We start from the raw sequence: 22,387 nt of genomic DNA on the forward strand, positions 1-22,387 counted from the left end.
CCCAGCGTTGGCCGGGTTAGAATTTGTTCTTAACTTGCCTAGTTAAATAACGTTTAAATGTAAAAACAATGAACATGTAAAAATGTTTGTAGGATCAGGTTTTCATGTTTGTTTGCCTATTACAATTATGAGCTGAGAGAAAAGGTGTCACGCCAACTACTTCAAATTATCTCTTTTTTTCACCAGCTCATTTTGTCTAGCCTATTTTCAAGCTTCTCCTTTTTCTTGACTGAAACTGTACAGGGTTTATATACACTCAGGAGTCAAACAGTGAAACCTTGATGCAACAGTGTGCCAACCTTAGAGCAATGACTCTGGAAGCACAGCTCATATCAGTCATGTATCATGGAGAATCCTTTTGAATATTTGTGTATTTGTTCTCGATAACCTACACATCCTTGAATGTTTCATGTTGACATTTTCTCAGATCTCTTTGGCACGCTCGACCCCTTTGGAAGCAGTACTGCCTTTGGAAGCAGTAACAGCTCATTTGGCAGTAACAGTGGGTTCGCAGACTTCAGCCAAATGTCAAAGGTCAGAGACCCGATGGAAGGAAGAGGAGGCTTTCCAGAATACCAGCAGGTACTTCTACCAAGGACTATGAACTGTATAGCATCTATTCGTTCAGTAGACTGCATATTTCCTACCCAGGGGTGCACAAAGGACCGTTTGTGTATTTTTTTCTAATTTCCTGATTCATCGTCTTCAATGCACATACATCAGTCTTGATATGAGTTGGCACTTGACAGTTGTGAAATGTCTGTCTGTCTCTCCCTCTCTCTCCCGCCGTCCTTTCCTCCCCCTCTCCAGTCTGGGTTCGTGGACGACCCCTTCAGTAGGAAGCAGGACGGCCCAGCTCTGCCGCCCAAGAAGAGCATTCCACCCAGACCCAAACCACCCAGTGGTGAGTAAGGCCTGAGGGAAAACAGGGAGAAGTGGAGGGGGGAGTCAGTGGGAGACTAGAGATGGAGAGTGATTGTACAAGAAAGAGAGAGACAGAGAGACGAAGAGAATTGTTGTGCCACAGAGAGACAGAGAACGAGAAACAGAGAGAGGGAAAGGAGACATTTTTTTTAATGAGGGGGAGGTAGTGTGTTAACCAAGGACATATAATGCCACCAACCTAGGTTTTACTATGAATAATACAACGCTCTGCACCACTGGGTGATTCAGCTACCACTTTCACTTTCACTTTCACATCATATAGATTAATTTACTATTTTACATGAATTATTGTAGCAGCATTACTCTTTACAATATAGGTCCGTTTCATTTTACAGATGTAGGATCTTAATTTGAGCCAGTTTGCTACAGCAGAAAAATAATCCTGCAGCAACAGAAATTTGAATTATTATGTGGATTATAATGAAAGGGAATGGAAACACTAGGCTTTAGAACACCAGCTACAGTGGGGCAAAAAAGTATTTAGTCAGCCACCAATTGTGCAAGTTCTCCCACTTAAAAAGATGAGAGAGGCCTGTAATTTTCATCATAGGTACACTTCAACTATGACAGACAAAATGAGAATAAAACATCCAGAAAATCACATTGTAGGATTTTTTATGAATTTATTTGCAAATTATGGTGGAAAATAAGTATTTGGTCACCTACAAACAAGCAAGATTTCTGGCTCTCACAGACCTGTAACTTCTTCTTTAAGAGGCTCCTCTGTCCTCCACTCGTTACCGGTATTAATGGCACCTGTTTGAACTTGTTATCAGTATAAAAGACACCTGTCCACAATCTCAAACAGTCACACTCCAAACTCCACTATGGCCAAGACCAAAGAGCTGTCAAAGGACACCAGAAAAAAAATTGTAGAACTGCACCAGGCTGGGAAGACTGAATCTGCAATAGGTAAGCAGCTTGGTTTGAAGAAATCAACTGTGGGAGCAATTATTAGGAAATGGAAGACATACAAGACCACTGATAATCTCCCTCGATCTGGGGCTCCACGCAAGATCTCACTCCGTGGGGTCAAAATGATCACAAGAACGGTGAGCAAAAATCCCAGAACCACACGGGGGGACCTAGTGAATGACCTGCAGAGAGCTGGGACCAAAGTAACAAAGCCTACCATCAGTAACACACTACGCCGCCAGGGACTCAAATCCTGCAGTGCCAGACGTGTCCCCCTGCTTAAGCCAGTACATGTCCAGGCCCGTCTGAAGTTTGCTAGAGAGCATTTGGATGATCCAGAAGAAGATTGGGAGAATGTCATATGGTCAGATGAAACCAAAATAGAACTTTTTGGTAAAAACTCAACTCGTCGTGTTTGGAGGACAAAGAATGCTGAGTTGCATCCAAAGAACACCATACCTACTGTGAAGCATGGGGGTGGAAACATCATGCTTTGGGGCTGTTTTTCTGCAAAGGGACCAGGACGACTGATCCGTGTAAAGGAAAGAATGAATGGGGCCATGTATCGTGAGATTTTGAGTGAAAACCTCCTTCCATCAGCAAGGGCATTGAAGATGAAACGTGGCTGGGTCTTTCAGCATGACAATGATCCCAAACACACCGCCCGGGCAACGAAGGAGTGGCTTCGTAAGAAGCATTTCAAGGTCCTGGAGTGGCCTAGCCAGTCTCCAGATCTCAACCCCATAGAAAATCTTTGGAGGGAGTTGAACGTCCGTGTTGCCCAGCAACAGCCCCAAAACATCACTGCTCTAGAGGAGATCTGCATGGAGGAATGGGCCAAAATACCAGCAACAGTGTGTGAAAACCTTGTGAAGACTTACAGAAAACGTTTGACCTCTGTCATTGCCAACAAAGGGTATATAACAAAGTATTGAGATAAACTTTTGTTATTGACCAAATACTTATTTTCCACCATAATTTGCAAATAAATTCATTAAAAATCCTACAATGTGATTTTCAGGATTTTTTTTCTCATTTTGTCTGTCATAGTTGAAGTGTACCTATGATGAAAATTACAGGCCTCTCTTATCTTTTTAAGTGGGAGAACTTGCACAATTGGTGGCTGACTAAATACTTTTTTGCCCCACTGTAACTGTAACTCGCCATATTGGCATTGTTGCATCATCGGTAGGAGAGTTTTAGAATTTCTGAATTTACTGAGACGATCGCCTCTGCATACATTAATGAGCATACTTTGCAGGTTTCAAACTATATACATGTATGAAAACATGGTACATATTTTGAAAGATAAGAAACGGCCCTTTCAAATGATATGACATTCAATAGAACCACATCAATCAATCAAATCGTAATCAGTCAAGAAAAAACACCTGTGAAGATGTGTATCATAAACTTTTTTTTTGTAACGTGTACGCTAAGAATTGGAAAGCAAGTACAGGGAGGGATTTAAAAAAATAAAAATAATGTTGAACATGTAAAAAACAAGAAACACGAGTAGTGTACAGACATGAAACCTACAGACAGAAACAGAGTCAATAACGCCTGAGGAAAGAACCAACGAGAGTGACAGATACAGGGGAGGTAATCAGGAAAGTGATGGAGTCCATGAGTGTCATGATGAGTGTCATGAGGCACAGGTGCACGTAATGATGGTGGCAGGTGTGCGTAATGCTGAGACAGCTGGCGACGTCGAGCGCCGGAGTGGGGGAGTGGGTGTAACCGTGACATTTTTCTCAAACAACTGCCATTTACACAACTTCCTAATGAAGATAGAGAAAAACTTAGAGCATATTGAGTTTTCCTTATTTTATAAGGATTGATCATCTGAGTTACGGCCATTTTAGTCATCGGAAGTATTTTTCTAGAATTCTATGGAATGTTCTGTGATCGGACACTTTCAATAACAATAACTTTATTGAAAGAATAAGGTTAGGGTAATACATTGTCTCATTCAAGGCTGAAAAAGGTGCAAGTTACATCATACTCTCACATTCCACTAGGCCTATAGCCTAATACACAAAGAGTCAGGATGGGAACAAATTAAAAGCATGCAAGGAAGGGGAAATGACCAGTGACACTCTGATCTATTTGGTGAAGACTAAGAGACCCATTACTAGTACTTACAGTTGAAGTCGGAGGTTTACATACACCTTAGCCAAATACATTTAAACTCCGTTTAAACTCAATTCCTTACATTTAATCCTAGTAAAAATGCCCTGTGTTGGGTCAGTTAGGATCACCACTTTATTTTAAGAATGTGAAATGTCAGAATAATAGTAGAGAGAATGATTTATTTCAGCTTTTATTTCTTTCATCACATTCCCAGTAGGTCAGAAGTTTACATACACTCAATTAGTATTTGGTAGCATTGCCTTTAAATTGTTTAACTTGGATCAAATGTTTCGGGTAGCCTTCCACAAGCTTCCCACAATAAGTTGGATGAATTTTGGCCCATTCTTCCTGACAGAGCTGGTGTAACTGAGTCAGGTTTGTAGGCCTCCTTGCTCACACACACTTTTTCAGTTCTGCCAACAAATGTTCTATAGGATTGAGGTCAGGTCTTTGTGATGGCCACTCCAATACCTTGACTTTGTTGTACTTAGGCCATTTTGCCACAACTTTGGAAGTATGCTTGGGGTCATTGTCCATTTGGAAGACCCATTTGAGACCAAGCATTAACTTCCTGACTGATGTCTTGAAATGTTGCTTCTATATATCCACAATATTGTCCTTCCTTGTGATGCCATCTATTTTGTGACGTGCACCAGTCCCTCCTGCAGTGAAGCACCCCTACAACATGATGCTGACACTCCCGTGCTTCACGGTTGGGATGGTGTTTTTCGGCTTGCAAGCATCCCCCTTTTTACTCCATACGTAACGATGGTCATTATGGCCAAACAGTTCTATTTTTGTTTAATCAGATCAGAGGACATTTCTCCAAAAAGTATGATCTTTGTCCCCATGTGCAGTTGCGAACCGTAGTCTGGCTTTTTAATGGCGGTTTTGGAGCAGTGGCTTCTTCCTTGCTGAGCGGCCTTTCAGGTTATGTCGATATAGGACTCGTTTTACTGTGGATATAGATACTTTTGTACCTCTTTCCTCCAGAATCTTCACAAGGTCCTTTGCTGTTGTTGTGGGATTGATTTGCACTTTTTGCACCAAAGTACGTTCATCTCTAGGAGACAGAACATGTCTCCTTCCTGAGTGGTATGACGGCTGCGTGGTCTCATGGTGTTTATACTTGCGTACTATTGTTTGTACAGATGAACGTGGTACCATCAGGCGTTTGGAAATTGCTCCCAAGGATGAACCAGACTTGTGGAGATCTACAAAAAATTTTCTGAGGTCTTGGCTGATTTCTTTTGATTTTCCCATGATGTCAAGCAAAGAGGCACTGAGTTTTAAGGAAAGCCTTGAAATACATCCACAGGTACACACCTCCAATTGACTCAAATGATGTCAATTAGCCTATCAGAAGCTTCTAAAGCCATGACATAATTTTCTTGAATTTTCCAAGCTGTTTAAAGGCACAGTCAACTTAGTGTATGTAAACTTCTGACCCACTGGAATTGTGATACAGTGAATTATAAGAGAAATCTGTCTGTAAACAATTTTTGGAAGATTTACTTGTGTCATGCACAAAGTAGATGTCCTAACCGACTTGCCAAAACTATAGTTACACCAGGAACGCACAATCCTTCCATCAGTGCTCAGACTGTCCCCAATAGGCTGAGAGAGGCTGGACTGAGGGCTTGTAGGCCTGTTGTAAGACAGGTCCTCAACAGACATCACTGGCAACAACGTCGCCTATGGGCACAAATCCACCGTCGCTGGACCAGACAGGACTGGCAAAAAGTGCTCTTCACTGACGAGTCGCGGTTTTGTCTCACCAGGAGTGATGGTCGGATTTGCGTTTATCGTCGAAGGAATGAGCGTTACACCGAGGCCTGTACTCTGGAGCGGGATCGATTTGGAGGTGGAGGGTCCGTCATGGTCTGGGGCGGTGTGTCACAGCATCATCGGACTGAGCTTGTTGTCATTGCAGGCAATCTCAACGCTGTGCGTTACAGGGAAGACATCCTCCTCCCTCATGTGGTACCCTTCCTGCAGGCCCATCCTGACATGACCCTCCAGCATGACAATGCCACCAGCCATACTGCTCGTCCTGTGCGTGATTTCCTGCAAGACAGGAATGTCAGTGTTCTGCCATGGCCAGCAAAGAGCCCGGAACTCAATCCCATTGAGCACGTTTGGGACCTGTTGGATCGGAGGGTGAGGGTGAGGGTTAGGGCCATTCCCCTCAGAAATGTCCGGGAACTTGCAGGTGCCTTGGTGGAAGTGTGGGGTAACATCTCACAGCAAGAACTGGCAAATCTGGTGCAGTCCACGAGGAGGAGATGCACTGCAGTTCTTAATGCAGCTGGTGGCCACACCAGATACTGACTGTTACTTTTGATTTTGTCTCTCCCTTTGTTCAGGGACACATTATTCCATTTCTGTTAATCACATGTCTGTGGAACTTGTTCAGTTTATGTCTCAGTTGTTGAATCTTGTTATGTTCATTCAAATATTTACACATGTTAAGTTTGCTGGAAATTATCGCAGTTGACTGTGAGAGGACACTTTTTTTTTGTTGCTGAGTTTATGTGTCATGTGAGGATGAGGGTGTGATTTCCCCGCAGCCCTGTTTGCAGCCTCAGCAGCATGTTCTCCAGTCTCTCCAGCCCCTGTCTATCCTTGCCACCGTGGTGGCAGCTATTGACTGCCTGGTGCACAGGAGACATGTCTATAATGTCAATCTTCTCAAAAAGGTCTGAGCACTGACAGTCCACCACAGTGTCCTGCAAACAGAGACAGAGAGAGGGAGAGTATTTAAAATATCAAATTTATAGGCCTATTAGTACATAACAATAATACATCATTGACAGTTACTTTCCAGTCAAAAAGCTTGTTTGAGAGGCAGCAGCATCACGTGGTGGCTCCAACTTCCTCTGGCTCCTCCATTTCAATGTCATCCTCTTTGTCCTCGTCTTCCCCAAGTAGCGATGAACCTCTGCAAATAAAAAAGGGTATCATGACTGGAAGGGAATTGTACAAGTTATCAATCGGCTTGTAAGGTGACAAAGTTGTATTTTATTATCCAAAGTTTTTCACTCACATTTGAGAAAACGTAAAATAACTGAAATAATATTATAATGTATGCTTGTAAGTAGCAAAGAACCAGGATAATTTACCAAGCCGACTACCAATCTGAGCTTTCAAAAGTTATTAAAGCTAGCTATGGGGGTTAGGCTTCAGGCTTAGGTACATTCATTCTTGCAATCAACAGCCAGAAGGCTTTCTATTTTTAGGAATCATAGCTATCACAGATATAAAGACTCATAATATATCAAAGATACCTAGCTATGTAGTTTGCTAGCTAGCTAATAATTACTGTAGCTACCTAGCTATATGGGGATCGTAGCTCCTGCAGCAGCCCTCTATTCTGCCTGGCTGGCTAGCTAAATCTAATCCCTAGCCAGTTTGTTTTAGCTAGGTCTAGCTCATATCGAATGATAAATGCTCTTCTATTTTATTTTGTACAGTTATCAATGAAAATATTTACTTCAAAAAGACAAGACAAGAGAAGAGCTAAATCAAGTAGGCTAGCTAGTTACCTTGCCTCGTTTTGGCCTCCCGGTGCCAGCATTCACTTTCAGTCTCCATGATAAAACTCAATTTTCTCACTTCTAGTAACAGTCGTTACTATGGCAATTCAAGATGGAGCTACCCATACCTCTAATAAACGTTGTTCAGATCAAATTACTTTAAAATAGAGATGTTTCTATGTTACAAGCATGTTTGTTATGAGTGGATTGAATACATCACTTTGCTCAGCTTAACGTCCTGAAGTGTTTCCATTCCCCTTTAATTGACATTTTTGTAGGGGTTGATACATTTTCCGTTAGGGCAAATCAAGTCTGAAATTTCTAAGTGGGAATTACAAACTTTAGAATCCTTTTTATAACTCAAATACACTACAAGTTTGTATTTCCTTTTGTGCAGGAAAATTCTCAGCAACAAAAGAGTGATCAAATTATGATCCGACATCTGTGTTATAGAATTGCAATTGTTTACTATCCCTTTGTCTTTTCCCCTCTGTGGTCTTTGTCACCTCACTGTAAGTGTTCCCCTCTTTTGTTTTGTTCTTCTAGTGAAACACACAGAAGAACGTTGTGAGTATGGATGGCATGGCTTATCATCACATACAGTGCATTCGGAAAGTATTCAGGCCCCTTGACTTTTTCCACATTTGTTTTGTTACAGCCTTATTCTAAAACGGATGAAATAGTTTTTTCCCTCATAAGTCTACACACAGTACCCCATAATGACAATGCAAAAACAGGTATATGACATTTACATAAGTATTCAGACCTTTACTCAGTACTTTGTTGAAGCACCTTTGGCAGCGATTACAGCCTTGAGTCTTCTTGGGTATAACGCCACAAGCTTGGCACACCTGTTATTGGGGAGTTAATCCCATTCTTCTCTGCAGATCCTCTCAAACTCTGTCAGGTTGGATGGGGAGCGTCGCTGCACAGCTATTTTCAGGTCTCTCCAGAGATGTTCGACCGGGTTCAAGTCCGGGCTCTGGCTGGGCCACTCAAGGACATTCCGAGACTTGTCCCGAAGCTACTCCCGCATTGTCTTGGCTGTGTGCTTAGGGTCGTTGTCCTGTTGGAAGGTGAACCTTCGCCCCAGTCTGAGGTCCTGAGCGCTCTGGAGCAGGTTTTCCTCAAGGATCTCTCTGTACTTTCTGCTCCGTTCATCTTCCCCTCAATCCTGACTAGTCTCCCAGTCCCTGCCGCTGAAAAACATCCCACAGCATGATGCTTTCACCGCCATACTTCACCGTAGGGATGGTGCCAGGTTTCCTCCAGACGTGACGCTTGACATTCAGGCCAAAGAGTTCCATCTTGGTTTCATCAGACCAGAGAATCTTGCTTTGCATGGTCTGAGACTCCTTCAGGTGCTTTTTGGCAAACTCCAAGCGGGCTGTCGTGTACCTGTTACTGAGGAGTGGCTTCCGACTGGCCGCTCTACCATGAAGGCCTGATTGGTGGAGTGCTGCGGAGATGGTTGTCCTTCTGGAAGGTTCTCCCATCTCCACACAGAAACTCTGGAGCTCTGTCAGAGTGACCATCGGGCTCTTGGGCGGCCAGCTCTAGGAAGAGTCTTGGTGGTTCCAAACTTCTTCCATTTATGGATGATGGAGGCTACTGTGTTCTTGTGGACCTTCAATGCTGCAGAAGGTTTTTGGTACCCTTCCCCAGATCTGTGCCTCGACACAATCCTGTCTCGGGAGCTCTACGGACAATTCCTTCAACCTCATTGCTTGGTTTTTGCGCTGATATGCACTGTCAACTGTGGGACCTTATATAGACAGTTGTGTGCCTTTCCAAATCATGTTCAATCAATTGAATTTACCACAGGTGGACTCAAATCAAGTTTTAGAAACATCTCAAGGATGATCAATACAAACAGGATACACCTGAGCTCAATTTCAAGTCTCATAGCAAAGGGTCTGAATACTTACGTAAATAAGGTATTTCAGTTTTTTATTTGTAATACATTTGCAAACATTTCTTAAAACCTGTTGTTGCTTTGTCATTATGGGGTATTGTGTCTAGATTGATGACGAAAATAAATGTTATAATAAGGCTGTAACGTAACAAAATGTGGAAAAAGGGGTCTGAATACTGTATCTTCTGACTGTTAGAACATAGTTCACTAGAAGCTGTTGTAAGGGACCTGTATAATCTTTGAAGCCTAAACTCAGCTGGTGTTGCCTTCTTACCTCTGCATGATAAAAGTAGAATATGCTAGTCATAGATCAAACATCAATGCTCGCTGCAGCTCAGAAACATTGTTTTTGACTGGCCTGAAAACCCCTTTTTTTCCTCCACCGTGAGCTCTACTAGGTTGTAAACAGGAAAGGCACTTCATGGGTACAGATACGTTCATCATCTCTGCCAAACAAGTGTCCTTTTCATTCTCCTTTTGAAGATTGAATCAACAGAACAGTTTTGCAGTTGCCTATGCAGTAACTCTGCTCAACGTAGAAGCAACTCAATGTGCTTTTTAGCCATAAAGTTACTGAGTGAAAGTCTTATTTCACCATTTAAACCTCACGAAGGAAGTTCAATGGGCCACGATAATCAAGATTTCACCACCTATTATTATTAAAGCGGCCCCGCTTTGTGGTAAAACCATGTATGCAATATGCAGTGTAATTTCACTGTAGCCTAGGTACACTGTACACATTAGAGCATAGTAGTCGCAACTTTGATGCATGTGTGTTTGTATGCTTACTTACTTTTCCATTAGATTTCTAAAAAATATGTATGAATTGTCGCTGATCATCCCCTATCTGTAAAATCCTTGCCTGAGATTAGTGTTAGATGAGTAGAACTGTATGACTGTATGACTATTGCTTGAGAGCTCAACCCTGATGCCAGGCTGCAGTGAGAACACAGAGCAACATGCCTCAGGAATACACAGATGATCTGTGGTTGGCCATGCTGACACCAGATCACCCGATGTTCTCAGCTCCACCCTGCCCCACTTCCTCTGTTTCCACTGTGTGCACACACTCGGGTGAGCAGTGTGGCTTCTCTGGCGACCTCTTGCCCGACTCTGGTCACACTCTGTGCCCTGGCCAATGCCATATCTAAACTGCTTTCACACCTGGGTTTATGTATCCAAATTAGAGGGGTTGAGCAGAATTTGCAACAAGTGAAAGGTCACAACATAGAATGATAGTTTGATGTAGATATCTCAAATTTTTCTAGGTAGTTTCTGAATTCATTACATAGCAATACTTTACATTTGTGCTGCGAGATACAGACAATCATAAATAGGACATACGATCGATATATGTTACGAGAATAATATAATCAACTTTATTTGTGGGGCTCTGAGATGTGCCTTGTGCATCACATTGATAGACAGCATTGATAATGTGCTGGTATTTTGGAGCAGGGTGGAGCTGACGGTTTGTGGTGAAGAGTATGTGCCATTTACTGAAAGAGAGAAACTGATTGCCTGGCTGTTCAGTGGGCCTGTGAACTGCTAACCTTGGCAGGCCTGGTATAAATAACAGCTCGATTGACAACGTGGTTAACACCTTCAGAAGCAACAACAACCAGTAAGTACTACATTCCCACGGCCCACTGTCTCTGCCAGCAATGGCTGGCCTACAGAGAAACAGCTTGGAAACATCTCTACCATGTTAACACGGGCTTATTTTAGAGTAGTCTCGGTTCAGTTAAATCATTTATGTATTTAAGCTATGTGGAAATTAAGATAGAGAATACAATGAGTTGGCATAACTAAGGCCAGGAGTTTTTCCTGACATTAACAGGTATAACTCTGGGCCATAGTTAGTTGTTCTTGGGCAGGTCATGTGGTCATTAAAAACTCCTGGCCCTAGGCATGTAGCATCTAGGCTTGACAAAAACGCTAAAATCACCCACTGAGGAGAGATCTGATGAACTTGTGAACTGAATCCTGTGTTGGTTATGTGGGCATAAACTCTACCCATCTGCTCACCATAAAACCCAACATAAAAGAGAAAATAGCTCTCGCCATGTATTTTGATACTGGGTTTATGCAGTATATTGGCCCATGTCATTAAATGCGTGTTTAATTCATACCATGCTGGCATGTTGTTTCAGCACAATTTTGTATCTATGCATTGTTTGTGTGCTCTCTATTTAGTTTAAGTTGAGCTGCGTGTGGTTTTGGTGCACCACGAGTGTAGCTGAAACTGCTGTGGTTTTCAAAGCTTTTCATAATAGAATGCTCTATTTCTCGTGAGACGAGAAGTGGAGTTGGCGGGGGGGGGGGGGGGGGGGGGGGGGGCAGCATTTGTGGGGGTTGGAAGGCTGTAGCGAGCAGACGTCGATAAGGAAAAACGTGGTGACAGTGATCAAACCATCACCTTATAATTGTAGTTGACTTCATAACCACACACACTGTGGTCTCTTCTGCAGGGGAAATGACTGTCCTTACTGTCTTAATGTCCTTAGGTAAAAGCACCCCCGTCAACATGCCTGGAGGAGCGGGCGACTCGACCAAGCCCTGCGACCCCTTCCAGCCGTTCGGCAGTGACGTCATCGACCCCTTTAGTGGCAAAGATCCTTTTGCTCCATCTGCCTCAAGTAAAGCCTCTAAAGACTGTTCCTTGGGTTTTGCAGACTTCAGTTCTGTAAGTTGAGCTCAGTGATACTCTCTCTCTGTCCAGACCAGTCTTTATATACCTAGCCACTACCTCTGCTTAAGTTCCCACAACGTTACCTGAAGGATCTAGAGCGGAACTAACCACAAGGCCCTGGCTGTTTATCTACTCATCTTTCTGTGTCCTGGCATCCCTTCACTGTGCAGACATCTATGTTAATCAATGACCTACCATCACTCCACACAAAGACCAGAGCCAGGCATCTTCCCACTCAGACCCATGGCAAATTAACCACCATGTAGGGTAACTGTTGGCTATGGCATAATCACTAGCAATAACTACTGTTCATGATCACTGATCATCTGATCATCACTTTAATTAATTGTGTGATCCAACCCTACCTCATATCTAAGATGATGACTGAACTCCCACACATTTTTGCCGTCTAGCTGTTTTCTGAGTGTAAGCCTGTCAAAGGTTGCATAAGACTCACTTATCTATACTGTGTTATGATTTTGGTTGGGGGGGTTCTCAACCTATGCTTTGTAGTTGGTTGCACACCACCTACAATGCATTCGGTATTGTGCAGTAAAGTGCAGAGCTGCATTGCAGAAGTGGTCCCCGGTGCTCGTGCAGGAAAGGGTGTCAGCCCTTTTTGTGGTTTGATGTGTACGCCGCGATTGGAACATAAAAAAAATCTATATCTATATTTTGCCATGTGGTTTGTTGTGTAGAATGCTAGAGGCTTCCCAAAACAAGCACAAATGAAAAGTATTATTTCCATCACCTCTTTAGCAGTCCAATAAGTGGATTCTGGCAGTGTGAAGTATTATTCAACTAGCCAGTCGGCGCTTTAAGGTTAGGGTTGAATAATCCAGCCAGTGCGGTGCTATGGCCTGGGCTGTCTGTCTAAACCAACCAATGGGTGTCTCACACAGTGTAGCCATAATCCAGGATGTATTCAGGATCTTCTTATCTGAATATTGACCTTTTCCATCTCAGCTCCCGGCATTAGCATTCAGTCAGTCAGCCAGTCAGACAGTCACTCAGTAAGGCGGTCAGCCAGTCAGTCAGTCAGCCAGTCACTCAGTAAGGCAGCCAGCCAGTCAGACAGTCACTCAGTCGGTGCGTACCCTAGGCCAGGCTAGGCCGGAAAGGGGAGCCCATCCTGTGTGGTTTAGTGACTGACAGCTCCAAGCCACTGGTCTGGCTGTGGGATCTGTTGACACGGGAAGCAGTAGTATCACTACTCAGCTCTCAGTCCTGAGTTCTTACCCCTCAGGTCTATGTTGTGTGTCAGTCATGTATGTCCTACTAGTGTTTAGATACAGTATTAGTGTGTATCAGTGTTTTGTCTTTTCTTTAGGTTTAGTTTGCTCAATCTGTTTAGTGTTGGTCTGCTGCATGACATCGGTAGCATAGATCCTGCTTTACCATCTCTGACTTGTACCAAACTACTCCCAAAGTTGCCAAAACTATTTTAACAGAGTCAACTGCCCATACTTTATTTAAACTAAAGAGGTATTGTGTTCCACATTGAATATATTATCTATAAAAATACCAGATGAACTTGGCCCCTGAATTGAATTATAAATATTTAAAGGAAACAAATATAGCTATTAAATGCCTCAATGGACTCTGTTCCATATTTATTTTGGTCAGCATGATTCCAAGAATTGAATGGCCTCATTTGACCCTGACATTTGAATCAGATCTAAGGATGGCAAAGCAGTATCTTAGAATGTGTGTGCGTTCTGATATGCATGGGAGAGTTCCTAGCTTGACTTCGGTTCGATCTCATACTACCACTTTAACAGCGAATCAAAAATGTCCTTCTCATTTTCTCTCTACATGTCGTCTTTGCATGTTGTTCAAATATGCTTTTAGTTGCTCATTCATTTTCATTTGGGAAACGAACTGAAACGGTCCTCCATGTCGCCTTCTCATAGTTAGTTGTATCTTGTGGTGATGCTGTTTCGTTGTGTGCTCGGTGTAAAATGGATGGTGTGATACACGATTAGTGAATTGTTTATTTGGTGTTTTGTAATTCATTTTTCTCTCGCAGGACCAGAAAAAGTTAAGGTAAGAATGTTTAATAACGCGGTCAAATTGAAAAGTGCTTTGTTTTGTATTTCGCTCACGTACTTAGGCTCTGAGCACAACCACTCAGGTTTAACAATAAGAAGCATCTTTCCTCCAACAGCAGAACACACATAAATTGAACATTAAAGTACCGATTGGGATAGGTCAGTTAGATTGTCTGTGCAGTGGGTATATTTTGTGTGTGTGTTGATGCTTTTGTGTATGTACATGATATGGTTATAATAGTAAACTACAGTCATCTATGTCCTCTTACGGTAGGTAGCCAGGCAGAAATTGAAGTTTACTCTTAATGTACAGGATAAGGTTCATTCAAATCTAATACTCTGACAAAACACCTCCTAATGTGTGTTTTGTACATGGTGTGACGGATGAATCCTTTGTTGAATGCCTCTCTCCTCTTCTCTCTGTAGTTTGGAAATGAGGCCCAGCAACTGGAGTGGGCGAAGCGAGAGAGTGAGCGAGCGGAGCGGGAGCGGCTGAAGAGACTCCGGCAGCAGGAGCAAGAGGACTTAGAGCTGGCCATCGCTCTCAGCAAGGCCGAGATGTCCCACGGGTGACCTGGACTGGACACACACAGACACACATACGTAGAGATATGCACACATAGACAAACGCACACATAGACATACTCTTACTAGCGTTACTAGTTCATAAACATACGCAGACACTCACACACACACGCATAACACATTCGTATACAACTCACAAACTGTACCCCACACACTGTGAAGGACCCATAGCTGGCCATTTCCCTCAGGGCCGATGTGCCCAAGACATGACCGCTTCCTCAACCACACACACACAGACATACGCATGCAGACACACACCACCGCTACAACACACATACACACTCCACCTGATACGCACACTCAGATACACACACCTCGCCACACATTCCCCAGACCGACAAACTCTCAAAGCAAAACAATAGCAAAACAGAACTTTTGGGGTCGTCCTGGACCCTATGTGGAAACGGAACTGGATTTTACTTTACGGTGGGAGGTTGGAGTGGGGGGTGGGAGCCAGCAATCACAATCTCTCTTACTGTTTTTAATTGATAGGTGGGGAGGGGAACGGATGATGACCCATGGTTTGTGAAGGAAGTGATGCACTGTTTAAATGCACTATAGAGGCTGGCTTAACATGTAAAGATGAGCAGAATATGTGTCTGTCTGGTGAGGGAGCATGGATCCCCTCACTTGACCGACAAGAGCTCTGACAGATGTGAAGAAGGGAATAGTTAAAGGTTATGGCGGGATGCTTTTGAAGATCGAAACATTATTTTAGTATTGGTTTATTATGTGAATGTGGTGAGCCATGGGAGCAGTGCTGGGTGCTTCCCTGACTGGTTACTGCAAGTGTTGTGTGAGAGAGAGGTCTGCTTGGACCAGAACAAATTGTACAGATATATTTTCTTTCTCGCCGAGTGTGAGATAGTAGATGCATTGTTTTTTACAATATTTCAGTGCTTCAGCGAACATAGGGAGAAGGAATGGATACTTAGTTGTGCCTCTTCTGACAGTTTAAGTAAGTTCAAAAGGCTGTGATTTACATCAAACAACCACAAAAACGACTAGATGAGGGAAATTCTTTAAAGTTTTACTATGTTTTATTATAGAGGGTTTAATTGCAGATTTGTACGATTTTTATTTAATTTAATTACGTAATAAGTGTTATTTTATTATTTTATGTAGTATTTGTTAAAGGACTGAAACAATATTGTTAATTACAATTCTAGTTGTAAGAGCTGCAAATATGGATAAACCTGCAAGCACACCCTGCAGAGAGGTCAAAGAAAGTAAGAAATGGCCTGTGGTTTTCTTCGGCTAACCATCAATGATATGCAAATTCATTAGGTCACGTGAGTTTCACAGCTATAACGTGAATATTCAACGGTTTGCGGTACAGTGTGTCATAGTTTGTTACAACTTTTATTTTATTTTAGCCGCATTGTCTTTTACTTGATTTTCTTGCTGATGGTACTGCCACATTAAACCTGTGGTTCTTACTTCACTTTCAAACTTAAAGGGCAATTCCACCACTTTTCAATCTCATTTTCATTATCAACAGCGCAATACCAGTGTCTACATATGTAAAAACGGCACTACAGATGAAATAAGTTATGATGAACATCACAGGGTGGTGAAAGTGCACGCCACGGTGATCTTGATGCTCCTTTCCAATAAATATTGAGGGTCTTATTCTGGTGACATGATGATCGATGCTTGTCTGCTGTTTGACAAATAAAAATATTCTCGCTGTTATCCATAATAATCTCATCATGTAAACTAGCCTACCCACATTGTATCTGCGAGCTGTTGGCTAGAGCTCTCGTGCCAAGACCAGAGTGGGAAAATTAGCTATTTAACGCAACAGTTTTTGTGACAAAACTATCGGAAGAGTTGAAAATGAGATGGAAACACATTCAACTTTTTATTCAGTACACTTAAAATGAAAAACTACATTTTGTGTGCATTACGTGCTGACTTTTGTCCACAACAAGTCCGTTTGGTGGAAACATACCCCTAGTGGGAAAATGCTCATATTTTCTTTTCATTCAAATCTGTCGCCAATTGGATGGAAACCTAGCTACAGAGAAGCATTTTTTAGGACCTTCTTCTTATCTTTTTAACCACAGATCATAGAAATGTGTCCTTTTCACATATGTAGACACTGGTATGGTGCTGAACATAATGAATATGAGGTTGAAAAGTGGCAGAATTGCTCTTTAAGCTTTGAATTGAACTGAATAGAGATGATGATAATAGTAGCTCATATGAAAATGACAGTTGCACTCATTGCCCCTTTGTTTTATGTTCTCCTGTTGTATTGAACTATATGTGTCCTACTGTACATGTGTCCATTACCTTTAATAAGCTTCCATGTAATGCCATTGTTGTCCCCTACTATTGGAGTAGTCTGAGTGAAAAGACCTATCCTGAGCCATATGTTGTGAAAATGTATTATTAAAGCTACGTTCCCCTTTGGGTTGGGGAAGGACATGATTTAAGTTACAATTCCGTGGTATGGACCATTAACACTGCCACTAGGTGGAAATTGCAACCATCTCTCCCTGATATTTATTTGTTTATGTTTACATATCAAACTTCTTTGCTGTAGTGGTTACAACAGTGTAATAATATTCTATGAGAAGAACCTGTTCTGGTACAGATCTGACCTTTAACCGGGCTGCTGTATATAGCTGAGGTAACCTGTGGTCATCTGCATTCAGCCCTACCTGTGGTGTTTTAATCACAGGTCAGACGCCCGAAGCTTGGAATTCCAACACTCCCGCCCTTACCCAGAATGCTCTGTGTCAGAACCCTTGTAATGTGTCCTCGGGTTAGGGGAAATCCACAGTGAGGGTGCTTGGTTGGCCGTAGACCAGGCCACAGCTCTCTGTTCATTGGTCAATTCATGCCGCTTTTTATACCTTAAAAATCCATCCATCCTTTCTTACTCCATTCTTTGAAGTTATCATTGATCTGTCACTATAGGATTGGTGAAAGAAAGGGTTCCATGATGTATCCCAATCACCCATCTAATCATGTCAGATTAGGGAGGCAGGATGGAAGGATGCATTTTGAGAGTATTGAAACAGGTCCCAAGTGTTCTCTCATCCACTACCTAGTGTTCTCTACGTACTTACCACTCATGCTGTATTTTGTCTTTGATACCACCATTGTGCAATAGATTTTAATTCTTATTTTCTCGTTGTTCGGGTGTTCGAGTTTGATCATGCGTATAGGGATACATGCAGAGGCCTGTATATCTATTGTACAAGCCAAACAGATTGTAGAGGGCTTTTCTTTTGGTTTTCTGACAACTGATCTGACTTCTAAAGCTTGGTGCATTCCTTTTCCATTTGGCCTGCCTTTGACTGTCCCTCTATAGATGAAAATAAGAAATAATCCAGCTGTCTTTCTGCATTGTATAAGATGTATACAAACTGTATATTATGTCTGTTATATTTGTTTCATGAGAAGTGGAAAAATGTGTGTAACTTTAAACAGGATATATGCAAAAATACAAACGCTTGGATTTATTTGAAATGCTAATCCCCTGTACATGGTCATTGTTTACTAGAATAAACATTTCAGTTAAATGAATAGGTCTCGGGTTTGTGTTTTTTTCTCTTAATTTCATTGATTTTACTTTTGTACTTATATTAGGACATCACATTTAATTTCACATGTTTTATAGAGTATATCATATGATTCGTAATCTTAATACAAATGCAGAAATAGATACCCCTGTCTGTCTAGGCTCTGTTCAAAATCTCCTTTGTGTTCCTTTGAACCAGTATACATACCATACAGGTAGTGGAAATTGTGTTTTTTCTTAGTATGAATCTGAAGGATTCCATCAGTCCCGCAAGGTTTTGTAGTGATTCCTATGTTGTTGAATCTTTGTTGGTCCGTGGTGTGTAATGAGGAGCAAAGAGATGCTGCACTTGACACATTTATGAAATTGCTTATTCCAGTTACTAATAAACATGCAACCATTAAGAAAATGACTGTAAAAACTGTTAAATCCCCGTGGATTGATGAGGAATTAAAAAATGGTATGGTTGAGAGGGATGAGGCAAAAGGAATGGCAAATAAGTCTGGCTGCACAACCGATTGGCAAACGTACTGTAAATTGAGAAATCATGTGACTAAACTGAATAAAAAGAAGAAGAAACTACACTATGAAACAAAGATAAATGACATGAAGAATGATAGTAAAAAGCTTTGTAGCATCTTAAATTACATTTTGGTAAAAAAGGCAAACTCAGCTCCATCACTCATTGAATCAGATGGCTGATTCAGAGGTGAACAAATTATTGTTGTCTATCAACAATGACAAGCCACCGGGGTCTGACAACTTGGATGGAAAATTAATGAGGATAATATCGGATGATATTGCCACTCATATTTGCCATATTTTCAATTTAAGCCTATTAGAAAGTGTGTGCCCCCAGGCTTGGAGGGAAGCAAAAGTCATTCCACTACCTAAGAATAATTAAAAAAACTTTACTGTCTCAAATAGCCGACCAATCAGCCTGTTACCAACCCTTAGTAAACTTTTGGAAAAAATGGTGTTTGACCAGATACAATGCTATTTTACAGTAAACAAATTGACAACAAACTTTCAGCATGCTTATAGGGAAAGACATTCAACAAGCACAGCACATACACAAATGACTGATGATTGGCTGAGAGAAATTGATCATAAAAATATTGTAGGGGCTGTTTTGTTAGCCTTCAGTGCGGTTTTTGACATTATCGATCATAGTCTACTGCTGGAAAAACGTATGTGTTATGGCTTTACACCCCCTGCTATATTGTGGATAAAGAGTTACCTGTCTAACAGAACACAGAGGGTGTTCTTTAATGGAGGCCTCTCCAACATAATCCAGGTAGAATCAGGAATTCTCCAGGGCAGCTGTCTAAGCCCTTTACTTTTTTCAATCTTTACTAAGGACATGCCACTGGCTTTGAGTAAATGTATGCGGATGACTCAGCACTATACATGCCAGCTACTACAGCGACTGAAATTACCCTTAACACTTAACAAAAAGCTGCAGTTATTTTCAGAGTAGATGGCAAGAAATAAGTTAGTCAGGTGGCACAAAAATGGACTTAGGAAAATTGCAATTGGTTCAGAACAGGGCAGCACGGCTGGCCCTTGGATGTACACAGAGAGCTAACATTAATAATTTGCATGTCAATCTCTCCTGGCTCAAAGTGGAGGAGAGATTGACTTCATCACTACTTGTATTTATGAGAGGTATTGACATGTTGAATCGACCGAGGTGTTTGTTTGAACTACTGGCGCACAGCTCGGACACTGATGCATACCCCACAAGACATGCCACCAGAGGTCTCGTCACAGTCCCCAAGTCCAGAACAGACTATGGGAGGTGCACAGTACTATATAGAGCCATGACTACATGGGACTCATTTCACATCAAGTAACTGATGCAAGCAGTAAAATTGAATTTAAAAAACAGATAAAAATACACCTTATGGATCAGTGGGGACACAAACATAGGCACAGACACATGCATACACACACATGATAACATACGCACTATATATACACGTACACGTGGATTTTGTACTGTAGATATGTGGTAGTAGTGGAGTAGGGGCTTGTGTTGTGAAATCTGTGAATGTATTGTAATGTTTTTAAAATGGTATAAACTGCCTTAATTTTGCTGGACCCCAGGAAGAGTAGCTGCTGCCTTGGCAACAGCTAATGGGGATCCATAATAAATAATAATAGCCTAGCCTTAAATATGACTCCAATGGTTGCTGTTTCATGTCAACCTCAGTCTGCTATGATCTAGTACCGGTATGTACAGTAAATCTACATAAACAAACGAAAGGTTCATAGACTTTATTTACCCCCCCAGGTGTGTTGGTTTATACTTCCTGACCTTTTGAATTAAGACTCCCTCAAACTACTAAATACTACTTCTGAAGCTCTAGACAAGATGCTCATTGATGGTCCCCCAAATGCCAGACCTGCCAAAAAGCAACACCAGGCAGTAAAATGTGCAGTGAATTACAGTCGTCTATATTTCAAGGATACAGCTGCAAGTGTGAAAATAATTCTGCGTCAACAGACTACATTTTTGGACATATTACTTGAAACCTAAGCAAGTCCTGTGTTCGGAATGTTAACTGTGTCCGTATGAAATAACAGGAAATTCCTAGGTACGTTTTTATTTACCTTATGTTAATGGTAGTGTGGAAATGAAATGGCCATTGCTTTTCAAAAGGAAAATGGGTCATGGAGACTTATTGAAGATATGATTGCCTCACAAATTATCCCTTCAGTGTTTGTATCCATATTTGTGCGTTCTTTTTGGGGTATTTACTAATGTTGACATTTACTTTTACAAAGAGAGTGACTGAATTTACATGTTTTCTTAGCAAGCACTTGACATTTTATGAGCAGAAAGGTTGCACATGTAGTCATGTTGTCACTAGCAGCATATTTCAACACAAGTGTTTTCACCAGGCAAATAGTGGCACCACACCCCCCTTTTTAAAGAGATTTCTGGGAAATAATAGGATATTCCTTCCCAGCTGTGGAGGGGCTTGGGGTGCTAGTTTAATGCCTCATGATGTTGGAGAATGTTTACACACACACACACACACACACACACACACACACACACACACACACACACACACACACACACACACACACACACACACACACACACACACACACACACACACACACACACACACACCCTTAGGGGAGTTGGGGGTCCTTAGCTGTCAGAGGTATCTGTAAGGGGACCTTCTCCCTGCTGGGGCTGATACACAGAGACCCCAACTCTCTGACAGCTAGCTAGCTGGTGGCCATAGTGTTTCTCAGCCAGCTCCAAGAACTAGGAATGGCTAGGAAAACAGTTAAGAGAACCACCCCTCCTGTAACCAATCTACTATAGTTAATACATAATTAGCCCTGGTCCTCAGGAGCAGGAGCAGCAGTCCCAGTCCCCTTAGCCCAGTCTATTTAATCAGCTGTTGTGAGGGAGAGAGTGGGGCTTGCTGCTCCAGAGCAGGGCTGCCCCAGGGATATTGTGGAAAAAAACAAACCCAATAGGACTGACTGTCAGGGGAGGAATGCTGGCTAAAACAGTCCAGATGGACCCTCTGTAGTACTCTCTCACTCCATGTAATTCATAGTCTGACGCTTATCTTTGAGAAATCTATCTTTTGGTCTATGCACTGAAGCAATACTAGGCCTACATGCAGCTGGGGAGGGGAGATGTTTACCATTTAACTAAGCTGATGTTGGTATGTATGTTTTTATGTAATGTGTCCTTAATTTATACATTTCTATCAAATGAACCGAGACATTAACATATATCAATGAATATAAACATAGTGTATATATCAAGTGCCTTGCAAATGAAATTGTGTCTTTCTGACCTCAAGCGCATAATGATCCTCAGGAAAGGTGACCCATCATATCATGTGTCTGTTGGGAAAAGACCCAACTCATTCACTCTACATGTAGTATCACTCTACAAAGGCCATTCTTTAGCCAGTGCCAAAGTTAATCCATGTTGTTCCTCCATAGACCGGATGAGTGTCTTCCACCGAGGAGCTTCCAAACAGCTCCAGTAGGTGGTGTACTCATCCCATGACATTCCCACTTTTCCCCACGTGGTAAATG

General features: G+C 42.0%; 1 protein-coding gene across 1 annotated transcript in view; it reads left to right on the forward strand.

The window, feature by feature from the left end:
• LOC120054720 (epidermal growth factor receptor substrate 15-like 1) overlaps nucleotides 1-16,334 on the forward strand; it is a 34,100-nt gene extending 17,766 nt beyond the window's left edge. Inside the window, exons 21-24 of the mRNA XM_039002273.1 lie at nucleotides 428-582; nucleotides 811-904; nucleotides 11,952-12,130; nucleotides 14,614-16,334. Coding sequence (XP_038858201.1) covers nucleotides 428-582; nucleotides 811-904; nucleotides 11,952-12,130; nucleotides 14,614-14,760 — 575 coding nt within the window. The 3' untranslated portion in view covers nucleotides 14,761-16,334. The remainder of the gene's footprint in view (nucleotides 1-427; nucleotides 583-810; nucleotides 905-11,951; nucleotides 12,131-14,613) is intronic.
• Nucleotides 16,335-22,387: the final 6,053 nt, after the last annotated feature.

Source organism: Salvelinus namaycush, chromosome 10, assembly GCF_016432855.1.
Source record: "Salvelinus namaycush isolate Seneca chromosome 10, SaNama_1.0, whole genome shotgun sequence".
NCBI lineage: Eukaryota > Metazoa > Chordata > Actinopteri > Salmoniformes > Salmonidae > Salvelinus > Salvelinus namaycush.